This window comes from Bufo gargarizans, unplaced genomic scaffold, assembly GCF_014858855.1.
Source record: "Bufo gargarizans isolate SCDJY-AF-19 unplaced genomic scaffold, ASM1485885v1 original_scaffold_2052_pilon, whole genome shotgun sequence".
NCBI classification, from domain to species: Eukaryota; Metazoa; Chordata; class Amphibia; order Anura; family Bufonidae; genus Bufo; species Bufo gargarizans.
This window is the reverse complement of record NW_025334623.1, coordinates 179,175-206,631: the sequence shown is the minus strand read 5'-3', so window position 1 is coordinate 206,631 and position 27,457 is coordinate 179,175. Positions and strand designations below refer to the sequence as shown.

Below are 27,457 nucleotides of genomic sequence, written 5' to 3'. Positions count from 1 at the left end.
TCCTCAGGGTCTTAGTCGCGTCTTCGTACTCACGGAGGTGGCTCATGACCCGGGATCCGTAGGTGGAAATGGACTCCCGGGCCCTCAGTACGCCCCAGCCTTCCTCCTCAAGATCTGCTTCACCTCCGTGAACACTCGGCTTTTGCTGGGCCCCGGAAGGGCCACTCTCACCCATGCTGGCATTCGGGTCCTCCTTAGCGGATCCAGCCTTGCGGCTCTTCCTACTACCCTCAGACTCAGGGGAGACAGAAGCCACATTACTGCGACTCCTGCCAGATCTTCTTACCCCTGAGTCCTCCATGCAGGCCAAACGCTGGCTTCTCCTGTCCCCTGAAGGCCTGCCGCTGGGAACAGGAGCCTGGGGCTTGCTTCCCTCGCTCATGCCTGAGAACCCACTCTCCCCCTGGGGAGGAGAGAGCCGGCCTCAGGTGGATAGATTTTCCTCCAAACGCTCAGGAGCAGCAGCAGCAGCTACACACAGCCACAGGCGACCACACCCACAGGTAATCGCAGCTCAGGAACAGCTGATCCAGAGCTGCACTCACTATTCTGCTGGTGGAGTCACTGTGTACATACATTACTTATCCTGTACTGATCCGGGGTTACATCCTGTATTATACTCCAGAGCTGCACTCACTATTCTGCTGGTGGAGTCACTGTGTACATACATTACTTATCCTGTACTGATCCGGGGTTACATCCTGTATTATACTCCAGAGCTGCACTCACTATTCTGCTGGTGCAGTCACTGTGTACATACATTACTTATCCTGTACTGATCCTGAGTTACATCCTGTATTATACTCCGGAGCTGCACTCACTATTCTGCTGGTGCAGTCACTGTGTACATACATTACTTATCCTGTACTGATCCTGAGTTACATCCTGTATTATACTCCAGAGCTGTACTCACTATTCTGCTGGTGCAGTCACTGTGTACATACAATACTTATCCTGTGCTGATCCTGAGTATCTGTGCTATAGTGAATTACATTCTAGTTCTGTACAATAATCTATATAAAAAATGTAACTGCCGGATTCCCTGGATGATACAATTTCATCTAAGCTATACATTAAAGAAGGTTTCCAGGATTTTACTATTGCTGCCGATCAGCTGTTTTGAGGAACCTCACATTCAATTCAATGAGTACAGCTCTGCAGGAACAAGCTCTGACCACTACAACAGAGATGGAACTGTTTAGTTCTGCTGCTTATATCTGGTACCATGTATAGATCTGATCAGCGGGGGTGCGGGTACTTAAACCTCTGCTGATACATGAGATCCGGGAGGATAGAAAATCAGTAATGATATCCTGAGATATCCCTCTACCATTATCACCCCCCAATAACACTGATTGGAGATTCCTGAAGTGAAAGATCGCAATCACAAATATTTCTGTTTATATATAAAAGCAATAATATGTTATATTTACTTATTTTTAGGGAATAAACAACCTCGTGAATTGCAATGTATTTTCCATGGTGCATGTAAGTATCCTTATCATAAATAATATCGGTAAAGAGTTTCCTCCTCCTGCAGGGTGATACATATAGAAGGAGCTATGAGTCTGCTCCTCCTCCTGCAGGGTGATACATATAGAAGGAGCTATGAGTCTGCCCCTCCTCCTGCAGGATGATACATATAGAAGGAGCTATGAGTCTGCACCTCCTCCTGCAGGGTGATACATATAGAAGGAGCTATGAGTCTGCCCCTCCTCCTGCAGGGTGATACATATAGAAGGAGCTATGAGTCTGCCCCTCCACCTGCAGGGTGATACATATAGAAGGAGCTATGAGTCTGCCCCTCCTCCTGCAGGGTGATACATATAGAAGGAGCTATAAGTCTGCCCCTCCTCCTGCAGGGTGATACATATAGAAGGAGCTATGAGTCTGCTCCTCCTCCTGCAGGGTGATACATATAGGAGGAGCTATGAGTCTGCTCCTCCTCCTGCAGGGTGATACATATAGAAGGAGCTATGAGTCTGCCCCTCCTCCTGCAGGGTGATACATATAGGAGCTATGAGTCTGCCCCTCCTCCTGCAGGGTGATACATATAGAAGGAGCTATGAGTCTGCCCCTCCTCCTGCAGGGTGATACATATAGAAGGAGCTATGAGTCTGCCCCTCCTCCTGCAGGGTGATACATATAGAAGGAGCTATGAGTCTGCCCCTCCTCCTGCAGGGTGATACATATAGAAGGAGCTATGAGTCTGCCCCTCCTCCTGCAGGGTGATACATATAGAAGGAGCTATGAGTCTGCCCCTCCTCCTGCAGGGTGATACATATAGGAGCTATGAGTCTGCTCCTCCTCCTGCAGGGTGATACATATAGAAGAAGCTATGAGTCTTCCCCTCCTCCTGCAGGGTGATACATATAGAAGGAGCTATGAGTCTGCTCCTCCTCCTGCAGGGTGATACATATAGAAGGAGCTATGAGTCTGCCCCTCCTCCTGCAGGGTGATACATATAGAAGGAGCTATAAGTCTGCCCCTCCTCCTGCAGGGTGATACATATAGAAGGAGCTATGAGTCTGCCCCTCCTCCTGCAGGGTGATACATATAGAAGGAGCTATGAGTCTGCTCCTCCTCCTGCAGGGTGATACATATAGAAGGAGCTATGAGTCTGTCCCTCCTCCTGCAGGGCGATACATATAGAAGGAGCTATGAGTCTGCCCCTCCTCCTGCAGGGTGATACATATAGAAGGAGCTATGAGTCTGCCCCTCCTCCTGCAGGGTGATACATATAGAAGGAGCTATGATTCGGCCCCTCCTCCTGCAGGGTGACACATATAGAAGGAGCTATGAGTTGGCTCCTCCTCCTGCAGGGTGATACATATAGAAGGGAGCTATGAGTCTGCTCCTCCTCCTGCAGGGTGATACATATAGAAGGAGCTATGAGTCTGCCCCTCCTCCTGCAGGGTGATACATATAGAAGGAGCTATGAGTCTGCCCCTCCTCCTGCAGGGTGATACATATAGAAGGAGCTATGAGTCTGCTCCTCCTCCTGCAGGGTGATACATATAGAAGGAGCTATGAGTCTGCTCCTCCTCCTGTAGGGTGATACATATAGAAGGAGCTATGAGTCTGCTCCTCCTCCTGCATGGTGATACATATAGAAGGAGCTATGAGTCTGCCCCTCCTCCTGCAGGGTGATACATATAGAAAGGAGCTATGAGTCTGCTCCTCCTCCTGCAGGGTGATACATATAGAAGGAGCTATGAGTCTGCCCCTCCTCCTGCAGGGTGATACATATAGAAGGAGCTATGAGTCTGCCCCTCCTCCTGCAGTGTGATACATATAGAAGGAGCTATGAGTCTGCCCCTCCTCCTGCAGGGTGATACATATAGAAGGGAGCTATGAGTCTGCTCCTCCTCCTGCAGGGTGATACATATAGAAGGAGCTATGAGTCTGCTCCTCCTCCTGCAGGGTGATACATATAGAAGGAGCTATGAGTCTGCCCCTCCTCCTGCAGGGTGATACATATAGAAGGAGCTAGGAGTCTGCCCCTCCTCCTGCAGGGTTATACATATAGAAGGAGCTATGAGTCTGCCCCTCCTCCTGCGGGGTGATACATATAGAAGGAGCTATGAGTCTGCCCCTCCTCCTGCAGGGTGATACATATAGAAGGAGCTATGAGTCTGCTCCTCCTCCTGCAGGGTGATACATATAGAAGGAGCTATGAGTCTGCCCCTCCTCCTGCAGTGTGATACATATAGAAGGAGCTATGAGTCTGCCCCTCCTCCTGCAGGGTGATACATATAGAAGGAGCTAGGAGTCTGCCCCTCCTCCTGCAGGGTGATACATATAGAAGGAGCTATGAGTCTGCCCCTCCTCCTGCAGGGTGATACATATAGAAGGAGCTATGATTCGGCCCCTCCTCCTGCAGGGTGACACATATAGGAGCTATGAGTTGGCTCCTCCTGCTGCAGGGTGATACATATAGAAGGAGCTATGATTCGGCCCCTCCTCCTGCAGGGTGACACATATAGAAGGAGCTATGAGTTGGCTCCTCCTCCTGCAGGGTGATACATATAGAAGGAACTATGAGTCTGCCCCTCCTCCTGCAGGGTGATACTCATAGAAGGAGCTATGAGTCTGCCCCTCCTCCTGCAGGGTGATACATATAGAAGGAGCTATGATTCGGCCCCTCCTCCTGCAGGGTGACACATATAGAAGGAGCTATGAGTTGGCTCCTCCTCCTGCAGGGTGATACATATAGAAGGGAGCTATGAGTCTGCTCCTCCTCCTGCAGGGTGATACATATAGAAGGAGCTATGAGTCTGCCCCTCCTCCTGCAGGGTGATACATATAGAAGGAGCTATGAGTCTGCCCCTCCTCCTGCAGTGTGATACATATAGAAGGAGCTATGAGTCTGCCCCTCCTCCTGCAGGGTGATACATATAGAAGGGAGCTATGAGTCTGCTCCTCCTCCTGCAGGGTTATACATATAGAAGGAGCTATGAGTCTGCTCCTCCTCCTGCAGGGTGATACATATAGAAGGAGCTATGAGTCTGCCCCTCCTCCTGCAGGGTGATACATATAGAAGGAGCTAGGAGTCTGCCCCTCCTCCTGCAGGGTTATACATATAGAAGGAGCTATGAGTCTGCCCCTCCTCCTGCGGGGTGATACATATAGAAGGAGCTATGAGTCTGCCCCTCCTCCTGCAGGGTGATACATATAGAAGGAGCTATGAGTCTGCCCCTCCTCCTGCAGGGTGATACATATAGAAGGAGCTATGAGTCTGCTCCTCCTCCTGCAGGGTGATACATATAGAAGGAGCTATGAGTCTGCCCCTCCTACTGCAGTGTGATACATATAGAAGGAGCTATGAGTCTGCCCCTCCTCCTGCAGGGTGATACATATAGAAGGAGCTAGGAGTCTGCCCCTCCTCCTGCAGGGTGATACATATAGAAGGAGCTATGAGTCTGCCCCTCCTCCTGCAGGGTGATACATATAGAAGGAGCTATGATTCGGCCCCTCCTCCTGCAGGGTGACACATATAGGAGCTATGAGTTGGCTCCTCCTCCTGCAGGGTGATACATATAGAAGGAGCTATGATTCGGCCCCTCCTCCTGCAGGGTGACACATATAGAAGGAGCTATGAGTTGGCTCCTCCTCCTGCAGGGTGATACATATAGAAGGAACTATGAGTCTGCCCCTCCTCCTGCAGGGTGATACATATAGAAGGAACTATGAGTCTGTCCCTCCTCCTGCAGGGTGATACATATAGAAGGAACTATGAGTCTGCCCCTCCTCCTGCAGGGTGATACTCATAGAAGGAGCTATGAGTCTGCCCCTCCTCCTGCAGGGTGATACATATAGAAGGAGCTATGATTCGGCCCCTCCTCCTGCAGGGTGACACATATAGAAGGAGCTATGAGTTGGCTCCTCCTCCTGCAGGGTGATACATATAGAAGGGAGCTATGAGTCTGCTCCTCCTCCTGCAGGGTGATACATATAGAAGGAGCTATGAGTCTGCCCCTCCTCCTGCAGGGTGATACATATAGAAGGAGCTATGAGTTTGCTCCTCCTCCTGCAGGGTGATACATATAGAAGGAGCTATGAGTCTGCCCCTCCTCCTGCAGGGTGATACATATAGAAGGAGCTATGAGTCTGCCCCTCCTCCTGCAGTGTGATACATATAGAAGGAGCTATGAGTCTGCCCCTCCTCCTGCAGGGTGATACATATAGAAGGGAGCTATGAGTCTGCTCCTCCTCCTGCAGGGTGATACATATAGAAGGAGCTATGAGTCTGCTCCTCTTCCTGCAGGGTGATACATATAGAAGGAGCTATGAGTCTGCCCCTCCTCCTGCAGGGTGATACATATAGAAGGAGCTAGGAGTCTGCCCCTCCTCCTGCAGGGTTATACATATAGAAGGAGCTATGAGTCTGCTCCTCCTCCTGCAGGGTGATACATATAGAAGGAGCTATGAGTCTGCTCCTCCTCCTGCAGGGTGATACAGATAGAAGGAGCTATGAGTCTGCCCCTCCTCCTGCGGGGTGATACATATAGAAGGAGCTATGAGTCTGCCCCTCCTCCTGCAGGGTGATACATATAGAAGGAGCTAGGAGTCTGCCCCTCCTCCTGCAGGGTGATACATATAGAAGGAGCTATGAGTCTGCTCCTCCTCCTGCAGGGTGATACATATAGGAGCTATGAGTATGCTCCTCCTCCTGCAGGGTGATACATATAGAAGGATCTATGGGTCTGCCCCTCCTCCTGCAGGGTGATGCATATAGAAGAGAGCTATGAGTCTGCTCCTCCTACTGCAGTGTGATACATATAGAAGGAGCTATGAGTCTGCCCCTCCTCCTGCAGGGTGATACATATAGAAGGAGCTAGGAGTCTGCCCCTCCTCCTGCAGGGTGATACATATAGAAGGAGCTATGAGTCTGCCCCTCCTCCTGCAGGGTGATACATATAGAAGGAGCTATGATTCGGCCCCTCCTCCTACAGGGTGACACATATAGGAGCTATGAGTTGGCTCCTCCTCCTGCAGGGTGATACATATAGAAGGAGCTATGATTCGGCCCCTCCTCCTGCAGGGTGATACATATAGAAGGACCTATGAGTCTGCTCCTCCTCCTGCAGGGTGATACATATAGAAGGAGCTATGAGTCTGCTCCTCCTCCTGCAGGGCGATACATATAGAAGGAGCTATGAGTCTGCTCCTCCCCCTGCAGGGTGATACATATAGAAGGAGCTATGAGTCTGCTCCTCCTCCTGCAGGGTGATACATATAGAAGGAGCTATGAGTCTGCTCCTCCTCCTGCAGGGTGATACATATAGAAGGAGCTATGAGTCTGCCCCTCCTCCTGCGGGGTGATACATATAGAAGGAGCTATGAGTCTGGCCCTCCTCCTGCAGGGTGATACATATAGAAGGAGCTATGAGTCTGCCCCTCCTCCTGCAGGGTGATACATATAGAAGGAGCTATGAGTCTGCCCCTCCTCCTGCAGGGTGATACATATAGAAGGAGCTATGAGTCTGCCCCTCCTCCTGCAGGGTGATACATATAGAAGGAGCTATGAGTCTGCCCCTCCTCCTGCAGGGTGATACATATAGAAGGAGCTATGATTCGGCCCCTCCTCCTGCAGGGTGACACATATAGGAGCTATGAGTTGGCTCCTCCTCCTGCAGGGTGATACATATAGAAGGAGCTATGATTCGGCCCCTCCTCCTGCAGGGTGACACATATAGAAGGAGCTATGAGTTGGCTCCTCCTCCTGCAGGGTGATACATATAGAAGGAGCTATGAGTCTGCTCCTCCTCCTGCAGGGTGATACATATAGAAGGAGCTATGAGTCTGCCCCTCCCCCTGCAGGGTGATACATATAGAAGGAGCTATGAGTCTGCTCCTCCTCCTGCAGGGTGATACATATAGAAGGAGCTATGAGTCTGCACCTCCTCCTGCAGGGTGATACATATAGAAGGAGCTATGAGTCTGCACCTCCTCCTGCAGGGTGATACATATAGAAGGAGCTATGAGTCTGCTCCTCCTCCTGCAGGGTGATACATATAGAAGGAGCTATGAGTCTGCACCTCCTCCTGCAGGGTGATACATATAGAAGGAGCTATGAGTCTGCCCCTCCTCCTGCAGGGTGATACATATAGAAGGAGCTATGAGTTGGCTCCTCCTCCTGCAGGGTGATACATATAGAAGGAACTATGAGTCGGCCCCTCCTCCTGCAGGGTGATATTCCTCAGTTTTGCTCTTATGTTTCTCCTGTTTGTTGTGTTTTTCAGATGACCCGGATTGTGTTACCTAGACTGGTGGTGAGGTACGGAGGGGTGAGAGGGCTGTATCTTTGCTGCTCTGTAATGCTTCCTGTCTCTTACTGGTTATCCACATGGCGGTGTCTGGTTAGCACAGGATTTCCTGGTGTCTCTCAGCAGCACAATAATACAGTATATTTGCTTCTGTGAAGCTGCAGGACCTGGGAATATTTTAGGGGTTGTATGAGTTAAATGAAATCTCGGACAGTCACTATAACAGTGATAAAAAAAAAATCGATATCTACCCCTTTTCTCGCTGTGGCTTCCAGCGCTGTGCTCAGGCCTTCTGCTGCTGACATCAGCTTCCAGGCTGCAGCGGTGAAGTTTTGTGGACACAGGTCACAGCTGCAGCCACTCACTGGCCTCAGCAGTGCACATGACATCAATTTTGAAGCCAGTGATTGTGTAGGCAGTTCAACACTGTAGCCAGAAAGTCACAGCTGCAGCCAGGAAGATAAACAGCAACAAGGAGGAGCGAAGCGCAGGAAGAAGCAGGGGAGAAAACAGGGAGCCCCCAGGGTGGTCCTCATAGGCATGATGTCAGTGTAATATACTGACAGGCAATGCATTACAAAACACGATGTATAGTAATGCATTGCAGAGGGGTTCAGACCCCCAAAAGTTGAAGTCCCATAGTGGAACAAAAAAAAAAGTAAAAAAAAAAAAAAGGTTCTACATAATAAAAAAAGTTCCAAGCAAAAAAATTGCTTTTTCCCATAATTTAGTCATATAAAACGGTTAGAAAAATAGTGGGGAAAAAATAGGCATTAGGTAGGTATCGCCGCATCCGTATCGACCGGCTATATAAAAATATCACATGACCCACACCATAAAAAATTTATAAATAAAAACTGTGCCAAAACAGTCATTTTTTGGTCACCTTGCCTCACAAAAAGTGCAATACCAAGCGATCATAAAGTCGTATGTACCCCAAAGTGGTACCAATCAAACGGTCATCTCATCCCGCCAAAAATGAGTCCCTACAAAGGACAATCGCCTGACGAATTAAAAAATATATGGCTTTCAGAAAATGGCAACACAAAATGTTTTCTTTTCAAAAATGCTTTTACTGTGTAAAACTTAAAAAAAAAAAATAGACATGTTAGGTATCGCCACATCCATGACAACCTGTTCTATAAAATCACCACATGATCTACCTCCTCAGGTGAAGGCTGTAAAAATAAATAAATAAAACAGTACCAGAACTGTCGTTTTTGTCACCTACCCTTACAAAATGCGCAATATCAATTGATCAAAAAGCCATATGTTCCCTTAAAATGGTATCGTCACCTTATGTCGCAAAAAATGAGCCCCCACATAAAAAAAATCGCCCAAAAAATAAAACAATTATGACTTGATTTTTCTTTATAAAAATGCTTTGCGTAAAAGTGGCAAATTTTCTATAAAATTGGTATCTGTGTAATCGTACTAACCGGCAGAACAAAGATAAGGTGTCATTTTTCCAGCCCAGTGTACGCCGCAATAACAAAATAAAGTCCTCACTAGGAGAAACACGTATGTTTGTCAGAAAATAGTAGTACTGGTACCCCAGAGCCTGTTCAGTACCAGCATGGTGCCCGCGAACCAATCCATCCAAATCTGAGCTGCAAAAGCCACATGGCTCTCCTTCCCTTCTGAGTCTTGTGGTTTGCCCCTACAGCAGTTTACAACCAAATATGGGGTGTTGCCGTATTCAGGAGAAAATGGGTAACACATTATGGGGTTCTTTTTTTCTTGTTACCCCCTCGTGAAAATGAAACATTTAGGGCTAAGGGTACTTTCACATTAGCGTCAGGGTAGTCCGGCATTTTATTGGAAGAAATTAAAATATTTTCACAGCCAAGTGTTTCTAAATTCTGTTAAACACCTGTGGGGTCAAAGTGCTCAGTACAAGTCTGGGGGGGGGGGGGGGTGTAGTCTCCAAAATGGGGTCACCTTTTGGGGGTTTTCACTGTAGGTGAATACAACATGGCACCTAAAAAGCATTTCAACAAAATCTTCCCAAAAACCATATGGCGCTCCTTGCCTTCTGACCACTGCCATGTGCCCATAGAGTAGTTTATGACCACATATGGGATGTATCTGTACACTACTGAATCAGGGTAATAAATATTGAGGTTCATTTTGCTGCTAACCCTTGTTGTGTTGCAGGAAAAATGGATTAACATAAAAAAAAACAGCAAAAAAATTAATTTTGAAATTTCACCTCCATTTTCCTTTAACCCGTGTGGAACACCTCAAGGGCTAACAAAGTCTGTAACATCAGTTTGGAATAATTTGAGGGGTGAAGTTTTTTAAAATGGAGTCATTTATAGGTGGTTTCCATTATGTAAGCCCCTCAAAATGACTTTAAAATTGAACTTGTCCTTAAAAAAACGGTTTTGGAAATTTTCTTGAAAAATTGCTTGTAAAATTCTAAAACTTCTAACGTTCTAAAAAAATAAAATGACAATTACAAAATGCCAACATAAAGTAGACATATGGGGAATGTTAATTGATAACTATTTTTTGGTGTTATTATCTGTCTTAAAAAGTTGAGAAATTCAAATTTAGAAAATTGTGAATTTTTCCAAATGTTCTGCTAATTTAGAATTTATTTTTAATAAATAGATTAAAAAAAATTGACCCAAATTTACCGCCAACATGAAATACAATGTGTCACCAGAAAACATTCTCAGAATCAGTTAGATAAGTAAAACCATTCCAAAGTTATTACCACGTGTCAGATTAGCAAAATTAGGCCTGGGCAGAAAGGTGAAAACTGACCAGGGGTAGAACGGGTTATATAAGACACTCCACTGCTGAGTGTGGCCCGTTTAGTGTACACAGCACTGCTGCACCTTGTACAGTCTGATGTGTCGGTTACTCCCAGTAAATTAGTGGATTCATTAGGTGAAAGGTAAATTGTTTGGTCCCCCATCCAATAATTAACTAAAAGGACAGAAACAAAAAGTAATGAAATCAAATAAGACCCACCAGAAAAGATGATGGTGCACCTTAACAGCTCCCTGCCTGGAAAACGTAAAAAAACCTTAACTATCTTACTTCTAGGCTTAGTTCTCATCACCTGGAACTACAGGCCAAAGCCTGAGGCTGCACTACTGAGGGATTCTTCTGACAACTTGTCAGGAGCACCATTTATATCAATGTCCCCACATACCTGCCACCATACGAGCCTGGGTGGATGTATAGACAATGGGATGTAAGCTGATGGGACACTGACTGGCATTGACCTCTCTTTCTTCATAGGAAAAAAGGTCTGATCATAAATATCTCCTCCATTGCTGGACACCGTCCTTATCCAACGACCACTATGTATGGGGCTACTAAGGTACAACGATGATACCAACATACACTGTATGGAGAAAGTATTAGGACACCTTCACATTCCATCGCCAGGAGCTTTTATGACATTTCATTCTACATCCATAGACATTAATATGGAGTTGTTCCCCTTTGCTCTACTGGGAAGGTTTTCTACAAGATTTTGGAGGGTGTCTGTGGGAATTTTTGCCCATTCATCCAGATGAGCATTTGTGAGGTCAGACACTGAAGATGAGGAGAGGGCCTGACTCACAATCCCACAGTAGTGGCAGACTTCCAGAGCGACCAGGAAGGTACAAAGGAATATATAAATATCAGGAAAGAGAATGCAGTAAATGAGAGGTAAATCCAGAGTCAAGCAAGTCAGTTACCAGGAGAGTCAATACATGCAGGAACAGCAGCCAAAAGGGTACAGTGCCTTGAAAAAGTATTCACACCGCTTGAACTTTTCCAAATGTTTTCATGTTACAACCACAAACTTAAATGTATTTTAAGTAGCAAGTATGTGTGTACTGAAAATTCGTGGTTTTCAAAATGTTGAATATATAAAAACCTGAAAAGTGTGGCGTGCATTTGTATTCATTCCCCTGTATTCTGATACCCTTAAATAATATCCAGTGTGACCAATTCCCTTCAGAGGTCAAATAATTAGTACATAGAGTCCATCTGTTTGTGATTTATTCTCAGTATAACTACAGCTGTTTTGGGACGGCATCAGAGGTTTACTAGAGAACACCAGTGATCAAACAGCATCATGAAAACCAAGGAACACAGCAGACAGGTCAGGGATAAAGTTGTGAAGAAGTGTAAAGCGGTGTTAGGTTATATAAAAATATCCCATGCTCTGAACATCTCACGGAGCACTAATCAATCCATCATCCGAACATGGAAGGAGTATGGTACAACTGCAAACCTCCCAAGACATGGCCATTCACCTAAACTGACAACCCAGGCAAGGAAACACTAATTAGAGAAGCAGCCAAGAGGCCCATGGTCATTCTGAAGGAGCTGCAGAGATCCACAGCTCAGGTGGGAGAATCTGTCCACAGGACAACTATTAGTGGCAAGAAGAAAGCCATTTTTGAAAGCAAGCCATAAGAAGTCCAGTTTGCCACAAGCCATGTAGGAGACACAGCAAACATGTGGAAGAAGGTGCTCTGTTCAGGTGAGATCCTAAATACAAAATGCTATGTGTGGCAGAAAACTAGCATTGTACATCGACCTGAACACACCATCCCCACTATGAAACAAGGTGACGACAGCATTATGCTGCGGGGATGCTTTTCTTCATCAGGGACAGGGAAGCTGGTCAGAGTTAATAGGAAGATGGATGGAGCTAAATTCAGAGAAATCCTGAAGGAAAACCTGGTAGAGGCTGCAAAATCCCATTGAGAATTTGGGGCAAGACTTGGACATTGCTGTTCACAGACGCCCTCAATCCAATCGGACTGAGCGAGACCTATTCTGCAAAGAATAATGGGCAAAGATTTCAGCCTCTAGATGTGCAAAGTTGGTAGATGCATCCCCCAAAAGACTTGCAGCTGTAATTGCAGCAAAAGGTGGTCCTACAAAGTACTGACTCAGGGGCCTGAATACATAGGCACGCTGCACTTTCTACATTTTTTATTATAAATTTTTTTTTAAAACACGTATCATTATCTTCTCACTTCACACATACTTGTACTTTGTGTTGGTTGATCACAAAAAAAAACAATAAAATACATTGAAGTTTGTGGGTGTAATGTGGAAACGTTCAATGGGTATGAATACTTTTTCAAGGTACTATATATATCCAAAAACATGCCAGAAGTCAGTTTACCAGAATAGTGAATAGGAAGTCCCACAATATGGATCCTGATACAATGCCGTATGGAGACGGGTCTCTGCACAGCAGTAAAACGAACTTTGGAGAGAATCGACTTTGGATCTAGGATCTGAAGCTCAATTCGCTCACCACTAGTAATTATGTCCCCATAGTGGCCCCCAGCAGTAATAATTTCCCCATAGAGGTCCTCAGTTATATTGTTTACTTTTTAGCCAGAAAAAAAATACTCACGTCATCCACTTGCATGTGCAGAGGCAGTCGCTACTCTATTGATTATAAAGAACCTGCGCACAAGGAAGAGGACGTCACCGTGCACTCCCAGCACAATCACGCGGTGACGTCATCACGCTTGAGCGCAGGTCCTTCGGCAGGTCTTTCTGAATCAAAAGTGGAGTGACTGCCTCTATGCGTGAGGTGAGTACATTTTTTTTTCTAACCTCTACGAGGTGACACTGCAATAGTGTACCCATTTTTTAATGACCGTTAGACGACTGCTCTCCTGTCTAAGCGGCAGATAAAAACAGTCCGCTTGATTTCAATGGGGTCCGTCTAGTCATGAAAAGAGCTAAAAATAGGACATTTCCTATTTTTGACGGACACTATTCACTGGCCATTAAAAAAACGGACATGTGAATAACCCCATGGTTCTGAAGACGGCCGTGAGATGGACTTCAAAAAAAGTCATGTGCATTTACCCTAATTCCTAATGTCCAATAATTTTCATGATCACCATAATCCCTATCATCATCATCACTACCACCACTATCAGGCGAAATACCAGCACATCTCACTATAACCCTCATCATCATCAGGGTGTGTGAACCCCTAGTATCCCCTTGCACTAGCCGGTCTATGGGTGAAGTTGTGTCTTGCTGATGTTACTGGTTGTAGATAGAACCTGTGTGATGTTATCACCTTCATCATCTCACCACCACGTTGTCTCTTTTTTAGGCTTTCATGGACTTTTTCTCCCGCTCCCTCTACTACGAGTACAGATCTGATGGGATTACAGTTCAGGTACCAGTACTGGAGCATAAGCCAATCAGAAAGCAGCTTAGTCTCATTTACATACACCACATTTAGGAGACACCATGTAAAGTGACAGCTATCCTCTGTCTCCTCAGTCTGTTCTGCCGCACTTGGTGTCTACTAACATGACATTCAACATGGACACCAACATTCTGGTGAAGACCAGTGACGACTATGTCCAGGAAGCTCTGAACACCGTGGGGTACTCTCATCGTACCAATGGCTGCCTCTCCCACTGCCTCCAGGTACCACCAACTTACCTTCTCAGCTTTTACTGGTCCCTTTAAATAGATTCTAGAGGGCAACATATTCATCGCAATCATATATTTTCAGAGTTACATCCTTGACCACCTACTGACCGAGACCGTCATGAATTCCCGGATCTGTGTGACCATGGCCAGCCGCACCTTGAGCCTGCTGTTCAAGATGATGAAAGTGAACTAGAGCCGTCAATAAAAAAATATGGGAAACTATACTGTGCACTGTCTATATGTACAGGATCAGATACCGAGCATCACACCCAGTATACAGTGGTATTGTGCAGTGTCCATATATACAGAATAAGAGCAGATACTCAGGATTACACCCAATATACAGGACAGGAGAAGTGGTACTGTGCAGTGTCCATATATACAGAATAAGAGCAGATACTCAGGATTACACCCAGTATACAGGACAGGAGAAGTGGTACTGTGCAGTGTACAGTACAGACCAAAAGTTTGGACGCACCTTCTCATTCAAAGAGTTTTCTTTATTTTCATGACTATGAAAATTGTAGATTCACACTGAAGGCATCAAAACTATGAATTAACACATGTGGAATTATATACATAACAAAAAAGTGTGAAACAACTGAAAATATGTCATATTCTAGGTTCTTCATAGTAGCCACCTTTTGCTTTGATTACTGCTTTGCACACTCTTGGCATTCTCTTGATGAGCTTCAAGAGGTAGTCACCTGAAATGGTTTTCACTTCACAGGTGTGCCCTGTCAGGTTTAATAAGTGGGATTTCTTGCCTTATAAATGGGGTTGGGACCATCAGTTACGTTGAGGAGAAGTCAGGTGGATACACAGCTGATAGTCCTACTGAATAGACTGTTAGAATTTGTATTATGGCAAGAAAAAAGCAGCTAAGTAGAGAAAAACGAGTGGCCATCATTACTTTAAGAAATGAAGGTCAGTCAGTCCGAAAAATTGGGAAAACTTTGAAAGTGTCCCCAAGTGCAGTCACAAAAACCATCAAGCGCTACAAAGAAACTGGCTCACATGCGGACCTCCCCAGGAAAGGAAGACCAAGAGTCACCTCTGCTGCGGACGATAAGTTCATCCGAGTCACCAGTCTCAGAAATCGCAGGTTAACAGCAGCTCAGATTAGAGACCAGGTCAATGCCACACAGAGTTCTAGCAGCAGACACATCTCTAGAACAACTGTTAAGAGTAGACTGTGTGAATCAGGCCTTCATGGTAGAATATCTGCTAGGAAACCACTGCTAAGGACAGGCAACAAGCAGAAGAGACTTGTTTGGGCTAAAGAACACAAGAAATGGACATTAGACAAGTGGAAATCTGTGCTTTGGTCTGATGAGTCCAAATTTGAGATCTTTGGTTCCAACCACCGTATCTTTGTGCGACTGCAGAAAAGGTAAACGGATGGACTCTACATGCCTGGTTCCCACCGTGAAGCATGGAGGAGGAGGTGTGATGGTGTGGGGGTGCTTTGCTGGTGACAATGTTGGGGATTTATTCAAAATTGAAGGCATACTGAACCAGCATGGCTACCACAGCATCTTGCAGCGGCATGCTATTCCATCCGGTTTGCTTTTAGTTGGACCATCATTTATTTTTCAACAGGACAACGACCCCAAACAGACCTCCAGGCTGTGTAAGGGCTATTTGACCTATGAAGGAGAGTAATGGGGTGCTGCGCCAGATGACCTGGCCTCCACAGTCACCGGACCTGAACCCAATCGAGATGGTTTGGGGTGAGCTGGACCGCAGAGTGAAGGCAAAAGGGCCAACAAGTGCTAAGCATCTCTGGGAACTCCTTCAAGACTGTTGGAAGACCATTTCAGGTGACTACCTCTTGAAGCTCACCAAGAGTGTGCAAAGCAGTAATCAAAGCAAAAGGTGGCTACTTTGAAGAACCTAGAATATGACAAATTTTCAGTTGTTTCACACTTTTTTGTTATGTATATAATTCCACATGTGTTAATTCATAGTTTTGATGCCTTCAGTGTGACGCTACAATTTTCAGTCATGAAAATAAAGAAAACTCTTTGAATGAGAAGGTGTGTCCAAACTTTTGGTCTGTACTGTATATATATTTTGTATATAATTTTTTTTTTTTTGGGTATACACACACATATATGAGAAAAAACAAACCTATACTAACCCTACCAATCTATCTATCGCATCACCTTCACCCAGGGCCAACCTCCGCCTCTTGTCCCTCCATGAGGCCAGCCCTTCCTCCACCACCCACACCCAGCCCCTCGCCTCATGTCCTCCTATGTCCGCATAGTCCAGGGCTGGATGCAGGCCTCCCCACACGAAAAAATATGTACCCCCCACCCCACCCAACCTAACTACACCCCACTTACCCTATCATACAATATATACATCTTATAACAATCATATCAATCTATACAAACCAATATTAAAATCCACCCGAAGGCCTAAGTTCAGTCATTTGCAAACCTTTCTTAAAAAACTCATCTTAAATACAAAACAAAAACCTAATGTGAAAGCCTCAGCCCAACACCAGGAAAAGTGCTACTGAGGCTAAGGCACATCAAAGGTGAAGCCTCTCCAGAGGTAAGAGACCCCATCCGTACCCACCTTCTCGCACTCAAGAGAGCGAACCTTCGCCAGGTCACCTAGAATGTTCCTACACACCTCTTTTACAGGGAGGACTTTCTGCTGGGTTGAAACTAAACACTGTGCGTTCCATGTGAAGTACCTGACCACTATGCTAACTACAAAAGCTGTGCATGGGTCCCTTGTTCCCAAACCTTTGAATGCTCTATAAGCCCATTCCGCATAGGAGAGGTTGGCTAGCCTAGGCCAGCCAATGGATGCGCCCACCCGTTTGTATACCTCTGTATTAAAGGGACACTGAAGCAGGAAGTGCTCCATACTTTCCAGTATGTCGCCACACTCCTCCCGGGGACAACCCCTTTCATCAGAGTTCCTATACCTCAAGTTGCCCCTTACATACAGCTTCCCGTGAAAGCAGCGCCAAGCCAAGTCCCAAAACTTCAAGGGGATCCTTGCCGAATTTAACAACTATAACCCCTTGTCTAGATCCCGGCTTGGGCAATCCTTAAGGTCCAGGGGCTTCCGGAAGTGGGTCAACAAGACCCTCTCGTCAAGGGATCTCCTTGACTGGGCCTTGATTTCCCTCACTCCCAAACCCCACCAGCGGATCACCTTCAGAATCGGGGTGACATAAGCCGGAAGATATCCGTGAGGTGTACGCAAATCCTTCACTTGCCCTCCTGTCTCCCACTCCTGGAAGATAGGCCGAAACCAACCCCTGCAAGAGACTACCCACGGAGGAGCCCTCTCTTTCCAGAGGTTTGCCAGGTTGATCTTAACAAAGGTGTTCACAAGGAACACCACTGGGTTGACCATACCCAACCCCCCCTAATCTTCTTGTACGATATGTCACCTCTCTCTTGACTAGGTTCAGCCTATTCCCCCATAACAGTTGAAAGAACAGACTGTAAACCCGAGTCCAGAGAGGTTCTGGCAAGACACATACACTGGCCAAATAGATAAGCACAGGAAGAAGGTAAGTCTTGATCAGGTTCACCCTGTCCCTGAGGGTCAAAGACCAACCCTTCTACTGGTCAACCTTCTTAGCGGCGATCGTGAGCCTGCTGTCCCAATTTTGGGTGGGATAATCCCCATGGCCGAATTGAACGCCTAGGACTTTGGCTGACGACTGGGGCTCTGGGAGGGTGTCCGGGAGACTGAAAGATGGATCACCCCCTCCCAGCCAGAGACTCTCACACGTATCCCGGTTAATCACGGACCCGGAGACTTCCGAGTAGCGTTCTACCTCCGACATCACGTATTCCGCCCCCCCTCCCGAGGACACGAAAACAGTGACATCGGCATACGCCACCACCCTCAGAGTGGCTTCTGGCTCCTCCAGACTCATCCTGACTCCCGCTAACGGTCCTCGATCAATCTTCCTAATAAAAGGATCAATCGCAAACACGTATAAGAGCGGGCTCAATGGACAACCCTGGCGGACTCCAGACCCGACCTCAAAAGGGCTGCCAGACCAACCGCTCACCAGCGGGAAACTCTCTGCCCCTGAATACAAGATCTTTAACCAATCGACAAACCCCCTCCGGCAGGCCATATTTCAGAAGGACTGCCCAGAGGTACTAGTGGTTAACCCGATCAAAAGCCTTTGCCTGATCTAAAGCCAGCATGTACCCCTTCCAGTTACCCGCCCTACTCTGTTCCACTGCCTCTCGGACACTGAGCACAGCACTAAACGTAGTTCGGCCTGGAACTGAGCAATGTTGGGTCTCCGAAAGGAGCCGGGGCGCAAACTGCACCAACCGATTAAACAGTATCTTGGCCAGGATCTTTCTGTCCGTATTGAGAAGCGCTATGGGACGCCAATTCTCAATACGGCTCGGATCTTTACCCTTTGATATAAGGATCAGAGCTGACCTCCTCATTGACTTCGGCAGAGCACCCGAGGAAAGGCACTCATTGAATACCTTAGTCAAGAGGGGAACCAAGGAGTCCTTAAAGGTCTTATAAAACTCGGATGTTAAGCCATCCGGGTCTGGCGACTTCTTTAGGGCAAGCCCTTCGATCGCCAGGCTGACTTCCTCTTCTCTGATCTCTTCTATCAAAACGCCAAGACAGCGGTCTACTCTTGACTCAGGGATGGTTTCAGCCAGGAAAGCCGAAATCCTGTCCCGGTTCAGATCCTTCTTTCTCAAGAGGCATGAGTAGAAGGACTTGACGATTTCCAAAATCCCTGATCTGGACCTATCCAGAGATTCCATACCATCGACCAGTCCTGTCACCAACTTACTTTTCACTGACATCTTACAGTTTCTATAAGGATCGGGCGAGCGGTACTTCCCGAAATCCCTTTTAAAAAACCAAAGATGTGTGCCTATCATACTGGCACCTCCTAAGCAAAGATTTCACCCTGGAGATAGCCTCTTGGCTACCTGCAGTCGAGACCAGTTATTAAAGTTTCCTCCTCAAACCCTGATACAAGCGGTACCTGTCCGGGGACCTGAGGCTCGAGAGCTGGCGGAAGAACTTTGCCACCCGATCTTTGAATATATCCCACCACTCAGACTTAGTGTCACAAAGATCCTCAAAGGATTGTCTCACCTCTGCTTCCTCCAGGAGGGCCGAATTTAGCTTCCAATAGCTTCTTCCCATTTGGGGGGATTCTGCAACATTCAAAGAGAACATGATTAGACAGTGATCGGAGAATTCCACCTCTACCACCTCTAAAGGTAATAAAGTAGTCTCCTCCTTTAAATAAAACCTTTCTATTCTGGACCTAATCTGACAACTTCTATAATAAGTGAAACCCCCATGGCCTGGGGTGTGCCTAATGTGGACATCCACCAGGTGAGCCTCGCTAGCTATGCTATTTAGGGATACACTATCATAAGCCAGCCGGTCTCTGGCGCCTCCCCGGTCTTGGGACCTTATGACTGTATTAAAGTCCCCGCCAAAGACCACCTGCCGACTCGTAAAAAGGAAAGAATTGATCCTCATAAAGAGACACTTACGATCCCACCTGGTTTGGGGACCATAGATGTTTATCAGACGAAGCTCTTGACCCTTCATGAGGACATCTAAAATCAAACACCTCCCCATTTCTAACTCAATCACTCATCGGCTTTCTACTGGTGCGGTAAAAAGAACCGCCACTCCGCTATACGGCTCAGCCACAAGAGACCAATATGATGGACCACACCTCCACTCCTTTTTGCTTTATATACAGCCGCCAAATCTGGCAGCCTGGTTTCTTGCAAAAATAAAATGTCAGCTTCAACCTAGCTGAGAAAATCAAGGCTGCAAATCTAGCCGCATCCGATTTAATACTGGCGACATTAATGGTCCGCCAACGTCAATGGAGTGAGTGCCGTCATACAAAGTGATTAAGTTAGACGGCCTTCTTCCTTCTATTTTTTTCCCCCTTCTTCTTACCCCTCCCGGGGCTACCCCCTAAGGTGGCACAATTTCTTTTGAGAGAGACAGTGGTGTCCATCTCATTAGTCACCACCGCCTCATCCTTCTCACCACCCTTGTCATTCCCATTCCCAGACCCGCCCCACCTCCCGAGGACCTTGCATCCTCACCGGAGGGGGGCATGGGCCCCTCTAAAGGCTCTTTCTCTTGCCCCTCCGGCTCCCCACCTTCGACCTCCTTCCCAGAAGAAGAGGAGGTGACGGTACCGGTTGGAAAGATCCAGGGGAAGAGAGTTAGGATCAGAGAGGTCCAGGGGGGAGCTGGCTTCACCTTACGCAGCCACTTTGATCGGCCTAGATCTTTTTTTGGTCAGAGGTTTACTTCTTGTTCTTTTAGACTCTGTCACACTCCCCTCTGTTGCACTCTCGTAGCAAGAAGACAGAGTCTCCTGAGTTCCTCATTCACCTCGTTATCCCCCAGGGTCTCAGCTCTAGGAAAGGCATTCTCTTGGGAGGGCGTAGGCATCACCCCAGGGCGGGGTTCCACCTGCCCCATCTCCATTTGAGGCCCCTCCCTCCGTCACTGCTTGGATGGGCTGTCTTTTCTATTCGACCCCACTGCCCTGTCGCCTTCGCCAGCACTCGCCCCGACGGTGGGGGCTTCCTGGCTCGCCTCCGTGCGTGCATGAGCCACGTTGGCGACAGAGCGAGGGCAACGACTGAACGGGTGCCCTAGCTCACCACACAGGTTGCATCTAATCTGCCCACAAGATGCAGATAGATGACCTTCACCCCCGCACAACGCGCATTGGCAGCTGGCACTGAAGTGCAAAGGGCTGCTACACTTGTAACACAGATTAGGCTGCTCCCTGTAGAACACCATGATCCTATCCCGACCAAGGAAAGCTGATGATGGTATGTGGGAAACAGAACCCCCTGAATGTTTCAACTTAATCTGAAACGTCCAGGCACCAGACCAGATGCTAAACTTATCCAGGTTCTTGCTAGGAAGACCCTGGACATCCCCGTACCTGCTCAACCAGGTCAAGATATCAACAAAAGAAAGTGACTCGTTACGGGTCAGAACGGTCACCTTCTTGACCTCATTCTGGCGGGTTATCGCTTGCACGAAAAACCCATGCCAGTCCGGCTGCTATTTTGCCAGTTCATACCCAGACCAGAAAAGTTCAAGACCCTCTGGCCGTGCAAAACTGACATCAAACTCCCGGGTGCCATACAGATGTATTTGGGCAAAGATGTCACATGCCCTGATGCCCATCTGAAAGAGAAGGTCTGTCACCCTGTTCCTAGTAGGACACGCTTCATTGCCTCTCCATTTCAGTCAGACAACATTCCGTCTGGTGGACCCGGGGACGGTTGTGGGTGAGGACCAGGTGGTCTCGCCCCCGCCTTGCTCTCGGAAGGCACGCAGGCCATGCCTGTCTATCCAGAAAGATAGATCCACCTGCTGCCCCCCTACTGTAATGGAATTCTTCCCTCTCCTAAGAGCCTCTAGAAGTTGCCGCTGCAAGTTACCGTCACTAGACATTGGTAATGGGGAGGACAATGGGGACCGCCCCTTCCCCCCTGCGTCGGCGACCACACCAGCATAACTTCTGCCAGGCGTAACGCAGGAGGGGTAGCCAGACCCGGCCCACCCCCACTCCCCCCTATCTACAGCAGGTGCAACTCCAGACCCTTCTGAAGGGGCTACATGAGGTGCACCTGCCACTTGTACAGTGGCCGCCGACCCCCAACATTCACCCCCCGATCAGGGCCCGGGGCAACACCACTAATAGAAACTGTATTTACAGAAACTGTATTAACACTACTAGAAGTGACCACTTCTTCAATGGCCACTATCACACTCTCCCCTCCCCCCACACACACTGCTGGGCCAGAGGGGACAGAGGTCACTTTATTGTATCTAGCATCTTCTTGCTGGACACATTTTTAACAGTATTTCAGTTTTTACCGGCCGGCGGGGTGTAGAATCACTGATCCCAGCCACGCCGGCCTTATCCACTTGATGAATAGTGCAGGAGGGAGGGGCGGTACACACCACACTCACATCAGAACCGCCCTCTCCCTCCTTGCCTGCAGACACACCTCCTTCTGAAGCCCTAAAGCCCTGCCCCCTCCAGCCACTCCCACTGCTGCCCCACACCCTCCCGTCACAGCGGCACCAGCAGAATGGACTGAAGAGCGCATCGGTGCAGCGGAGAAGACCGCGACAGGGGAGACCTGAACCCCGGCAAGCACTTAGACATACAACTTGGGAGGGGCGGAGGCAGCCACCTCGCACCCTCCCCCTGCAACTCCGGTTCGGGACGCCGTTGTACCCGGGGCCCAGCCCCCTCCACCCACAGCCACCCCCGCCGCAATGCGTAAACCGGCAGGGGGGACTGCAGGGTGCATGGGAGAGGCGAAGCAGACCAGGGCAGAGGAGGCAGACCCCAGAACAGGGATCCCGGCAACAACCTCTGCAAGGGGGGTTGTGACAGCCACATCGCCCCGCCGCACCTCCAGTGCCCCAGCAGAGGCGGGCGGAGCCACCTGACCACCAGCCATGTCTCCGTCACTGCCCCTCCCGGGAGTCTTCCTGTCTGGCCCCTCCTGTTTCTCCTCACCGCCCCTGTTACCACAAACAGTGACGGCGTCCTGCTCCATCTTTGACATGTTTTTTTCCCCACTCCTACGCTCGGGTCCCATGACAGAGACCGTGCCAGGGAGGATAATGGGGATCGTGCCCTGAGCTGGCTTTGCAGCCGGCCCAGGGTACGCAGGGTGGGTCACATAGTCTTTTCCTTTCTCCTCTTTTCCATCGGCTAATCTTCAGGTAATTCATTACCAAAGCAGATGTCTTCACGAATTTTGGGGGACTCCAGGTTGCGTATTTCGGCCATAAGCTGCCCCCAACTCCGCTGTTCTCACTGTACTCTCCTTCTTTTATCATAACTAGTGGGGGGTAGGCATACCTGCTCTGCGGTGATACCTGTTTCCGCAGGTTGCCCCCTCATGTCCGACTCTTCCTCCTCACTAGTGGAGTCATCTTCTTGCTGTTTTTGGCTTCCAGCCATTTCATTGAACCTTTCATCGTTCTTGAGCTTTTCCTTAAAAGGACCACTATTTTCCAAAATGGCTACCCTTCTTTCTTCCAGCTCTTTAATGATTTATTTTAGGCCTTTTATTTTATTTGATATTTCTGGCCTGTTTCTTCTTGACGCTTTGTCCACATTCACCCTCTCAAGCTTTAAGCTTCTTCGGGGTCTTACTCGCTTCCTCATATTCCAGGAAGTAGGCCGTGATCCGGGAGCTGTAAACGGTGATTAGTTCCTGGGACTTCATGCTGCCCCAGTCAGCCTCAACCGAGCACAGCCTACCTCCAGGAGCACTCTGCGTACCTCTTGGAGGGCTACCATCTGCCCTCCTGGAACTGCCGGCGATGGTCACGGCTTCACCTCCGGGGATTGCAGGGGCCACTACACCACGATCTTCTAATCCCCGGGGCGGAAGATGAAACTGAGTCCAGTAGTTCACCTCCCGCCGGCCCACCCCGGGAAGTAGGATCTTGGGTCTTCAGTTGTTTCATGGCTCAGGACCCCACCACCTCCCTAGGGAGAGGCAGGGCCTGGGCTGGGAGAGATGGAAAAAAATCCCTGGAAGTCTGTTTGAAATCAACAGGAGCTCCTCCAAACACAACCACACCTGTCGACTGGCCCCAGTATACTGAGAACTACACCCAGTATACTGGAGAGGAGAAGTGGTACTGTGCAGTGTCCATATATACAAAATAAGGGCATGTATTTTGTGGTCCACAAAAAACAGATCTACAAAATATATGGATGATGTCCGTGTGCATTCCGTATTTTGAGGAACGGAATAGAACAGTACTATCCTTGTCCGTAATGCGGAAATAACGGAAATACGGAAACATACGAAGTACCTTTCGGTTTTTTTTGCGGACCCATTGAAGTAAATGGTTCCGTATACGGTCACAAAAAAAAACGGAACGAACACGGAAAGAAAATATGTTTATGTGCATCAGCCCTAAGAGCAGATACTGAGAATTACTCCTGGGGGGTCCGATCTGAGGCTGATGGAGCTTGTGGTCTGATAAGCGTCTGATCTGAGGTCTGCACCTTAAAGTCTGATTAATGTTATAGTCCGAAAAATACTGTAAAAACTTCGACCCTCATAACTTTATTACATTTAGATCTTAGCAGCTGTGAGAGCTCGGTTTTTGCTGGACGATCTGTAGTTTTCAGTGATAACATATAGGAGTTTGCAGGACTTTTTGATCACTTTTTCTTATATTTTTTGGGAGGCGAAAGCAACGAAAAAAAACAACAAATTGGCCATTTTTTTCTCGGTTACAGCATTTATCGGACGAGAGAAATACCTTTATAATTTAATAATTCTGGCATTTTGAGATGCCGCAATGTAAATGATCTTTGCTTTTTTTTCTTGTTTATTTTTATTACGGGAATGGGGAGTGATTTGAGATTTTCTATTTTTAAAACCTTTTTTTCACTTATTTTAAAGAAGTTTTCTGGGACTATCATATTGATTACATATCCTAAGGATTAGTCATCCATATGAGATTGCCGGGGGCTCAACTCCCGGGACCCCCACCAATCAGCTGTCTGAGAGACTTGAACACGTGATCGTCCAATCGCTTCTCCCATAGACTGCAATGTATTACCACTGCAGCCTATGTCTCCTGTGCAGCACAGGAACATAAATGGAGCAGGCCTCGAAATATTAAGAAGGCGTGAGGGTACCTGTAACGGACCGTTTCAGCAGACAAGGGGTTAAAATCCGTTTAGGCGATATGCCCCTTTCTGAGAGACAGGCACAGCTACTGCAGAACACCAACCTCCCGAACTGGATACAAAATAGCACTCCAAACTGGAACCTCGCGAATAGCTGCCAGCAGACGAACAGGAAAAGCATTCAGTCAGCTTACACTCCTGGCAATCAGTCTCTAACAGCATATAGGGAATCCCCCCAATAACGAGACAAGGCTCCGTCTTGAGGGTCAGCAGTGGTCTGATGTGCTGGCACACCCAGCCTGGTTTTTATTACAGTTTTGCAAATACAGAACAGATACAACACATCCCCACAATGCATCATGGTTTCCTCCTCTCTGTCCCAGAGACAACCGAAGGCAATCCAATTATCTCTCAGGACAAAGGGAGATCACCAATACACATGTGGAGACAACAGGACAGACATCACCATTTAAACACACAATGGCACACCCCCACAGCAAACACAGACATTTAAATATATCCCCAGATAGCTCAAGTCTGAGTGCATATCATTAGGTGAATGGCACTCAGAATACACGAATACAATTATATTAGCTATCTGGGTGCCCTCACATAACATACAATTTAACCGAACGCATAATAACATAAAATACAATTCTACAGACAGATTTAAGCTGTGCGGCCGGTCTGTTTTCTCCTTTAAAGTTACTATGGGCCATAATCCTGAGGCAAGAGGCTTTTAAACAGCCCTCTCCAAAACCCAGTGGCGAGGTTGGTTTCGCCACACATCTCCCCCCCCCCCCCCCCCCAGGGAAGACTAACCAGATACCTGACCTCACGCCGGTCGGTACCTGAGTTAGTCTGGCAGCCCACCCACAACCCAATACTGGACCTGTTGAATTTCAGGGCCTGGCTCTGTTCTGTAGGTCCCCAGCTGTTGAGTGTGCATCTGCTACTCCTTGCTTTGTGGTTCTCCAGCTTGGAGCTGTAGGTACTTGGTGGGCAGAGGCCGACTGTGCTCTGCCCAGATGCCAGCTCTTCCGCTGGGGTGAGGGGGGTACAAGCCAGTCCTGTAACAAGGGGGTTGGTGGAGCAGAGGCTAGCGGCTCTCTGCCCTGATGCCAGCTCTTCCGCTGGGAAGGGATCAGTGGGTATTGCAGGCTCATCCCCTGCCCCCAGAACTCGGTTGGGAAGTAGCTGGGAAGGGGAGGGCTCGCTTACCTCCTCCTCCTGGTATCCCTGCGGAGATGGCTGGAGATCTGGTTGTTTGAGGGGGAGACCGACTGTCTCCTCTTTGGATAAACAGCCCTGTTGCTGGGGGACAGGACCGACTGTCCCTACCCCCTGTGCTGTGAGTGCAGAGACCAAGGTCCCATCTGCACAGTTGTGGGGCTTACTGTCTGCCCCTGGTGCGTTAAGCTGCCGCTGGGGAATGGAGACTAGGCTCCCAGTTCCCAACAAATCCTGCTGCTGCTGGGGGACAGGACCGACTGTCTCTGCCCCCTGTAACTCCGCCTGCCGCTGGGGAATGGAGACTCAGCTCCCAATTCCCTGTACATCACACGGCCGCTGGGGAATGGAGACTAGGCTCCCAATTCCCAAAAAATCATGCTGCTGCTGGGGGGCAGGAACAACTACCTCTGCCCCCTGTAACTCAGCCTGCCGCTGGGGAGGGAGGCCGCTGCTCGTCCCTTCCTTCACTTCACACTGCCGCTGGGGAATGGAGACTGGGCTCCCACTGTCCCGCAACTGTAACTTCCGATGGAGGTCCACCCAACGTGGCAGCTGACCGTCACCTTCTGCCAGGTATAGTAGGGTCGTGAACACTAGACTCCTCACGAACTTCACGTATTTCTCAGCTGGATTGGGTCCGAAGAAGTTCAGCCGCAACCACATCATACGGTCAAATTCCTCTACAGAGTATCTGTACTCCACTGCTGGTTCCATCCTGGTGCTTTTAGGGTCGCTGTACTGAGACATGCGTTGCCCTTAAATTGTAGAATCCACAGAAATGGTGTCTCCTGTAGCTGTCCTTCTGGCTGTAGGAACGATCCCGCTGCTTGCCACCAATGTAACGGACCGTTTCAGCAGACAAGAGGTTAAAATCCGTTCAGGCGATATGCCCCTTTCTGACAGACAGGCACAGCTACTGCAGAACACCAACCTCCCGAACTGGATACAAAATAGCACTCCAAACTGGAACCTCGCGAATAGCTGCCAGCAGACGAACAGGAAAAGCATTCAGTCAGCTTACACTCCTGGCAATCAGTCTCTAACAGCATATAGGGAATCCCCCCAATAACGAGACAAGGCTCCGTCTTGAGGGTCAGCAGTGGTCTGATGTGCTGGCACACCCAGCCTGGTTTTTATTACAGTTTTGCAAATACAGAACAGATACAACACATCCCCACAATGCATCATGGTTTCCTCCCCTCTGTCCCAGAGACAACCGAAGGCAATCCAATTATCTCTCAGGACAAAGGGAGATCACCAATACACATGTGGAGACAACAGGACAGGAATCACCACCCAAACACAC

At 48.1% G+C, this 27,457-nt stretch overlaps 1 protein-coding gene across 1 annotated transcript in view; it reads left to right on the top strand.

The window, feature by feature from the left end:
• Nucleotides 1-14,426, top strand: part of LOC122923913 (very-long-chain 3-oxoacyl-CoA reductase-B-like) — a 53,178-nt gene extending 38,752 nt beyond the window's left edge. Inside the window, exons 6-11 of the mRNA XM_044274776.1 lie at nt 1,444-1,488; nt 7,746-7,780; nt 11,025-11,106; nt 13,876-13,941; nt 14,049-14,198; nt 14,287-14,426. Of these exons, the coding sequence (XP_044130711.1) occupies nt 1,444-1,488; nt 7,746-7,780; nt 11,025-11,106; nt 13,876-13,941; nt 14,049-14,198; nt 14,287-14,397 (489 nt within the window). The 3' untranslated portion in view covers nt 14,398-14,426. The remainder of the gene's footprint in view (nt 1-1,443; nt 1,489-7,745; nt 7,781-11,024; nt 11,107-13,875; nt 13,942-14,048; nt 14,199-14,286) is intronic.
• The last annotated feature ends 13,031 nt before the right edge of the window (nt 14,427-27,457 follow it).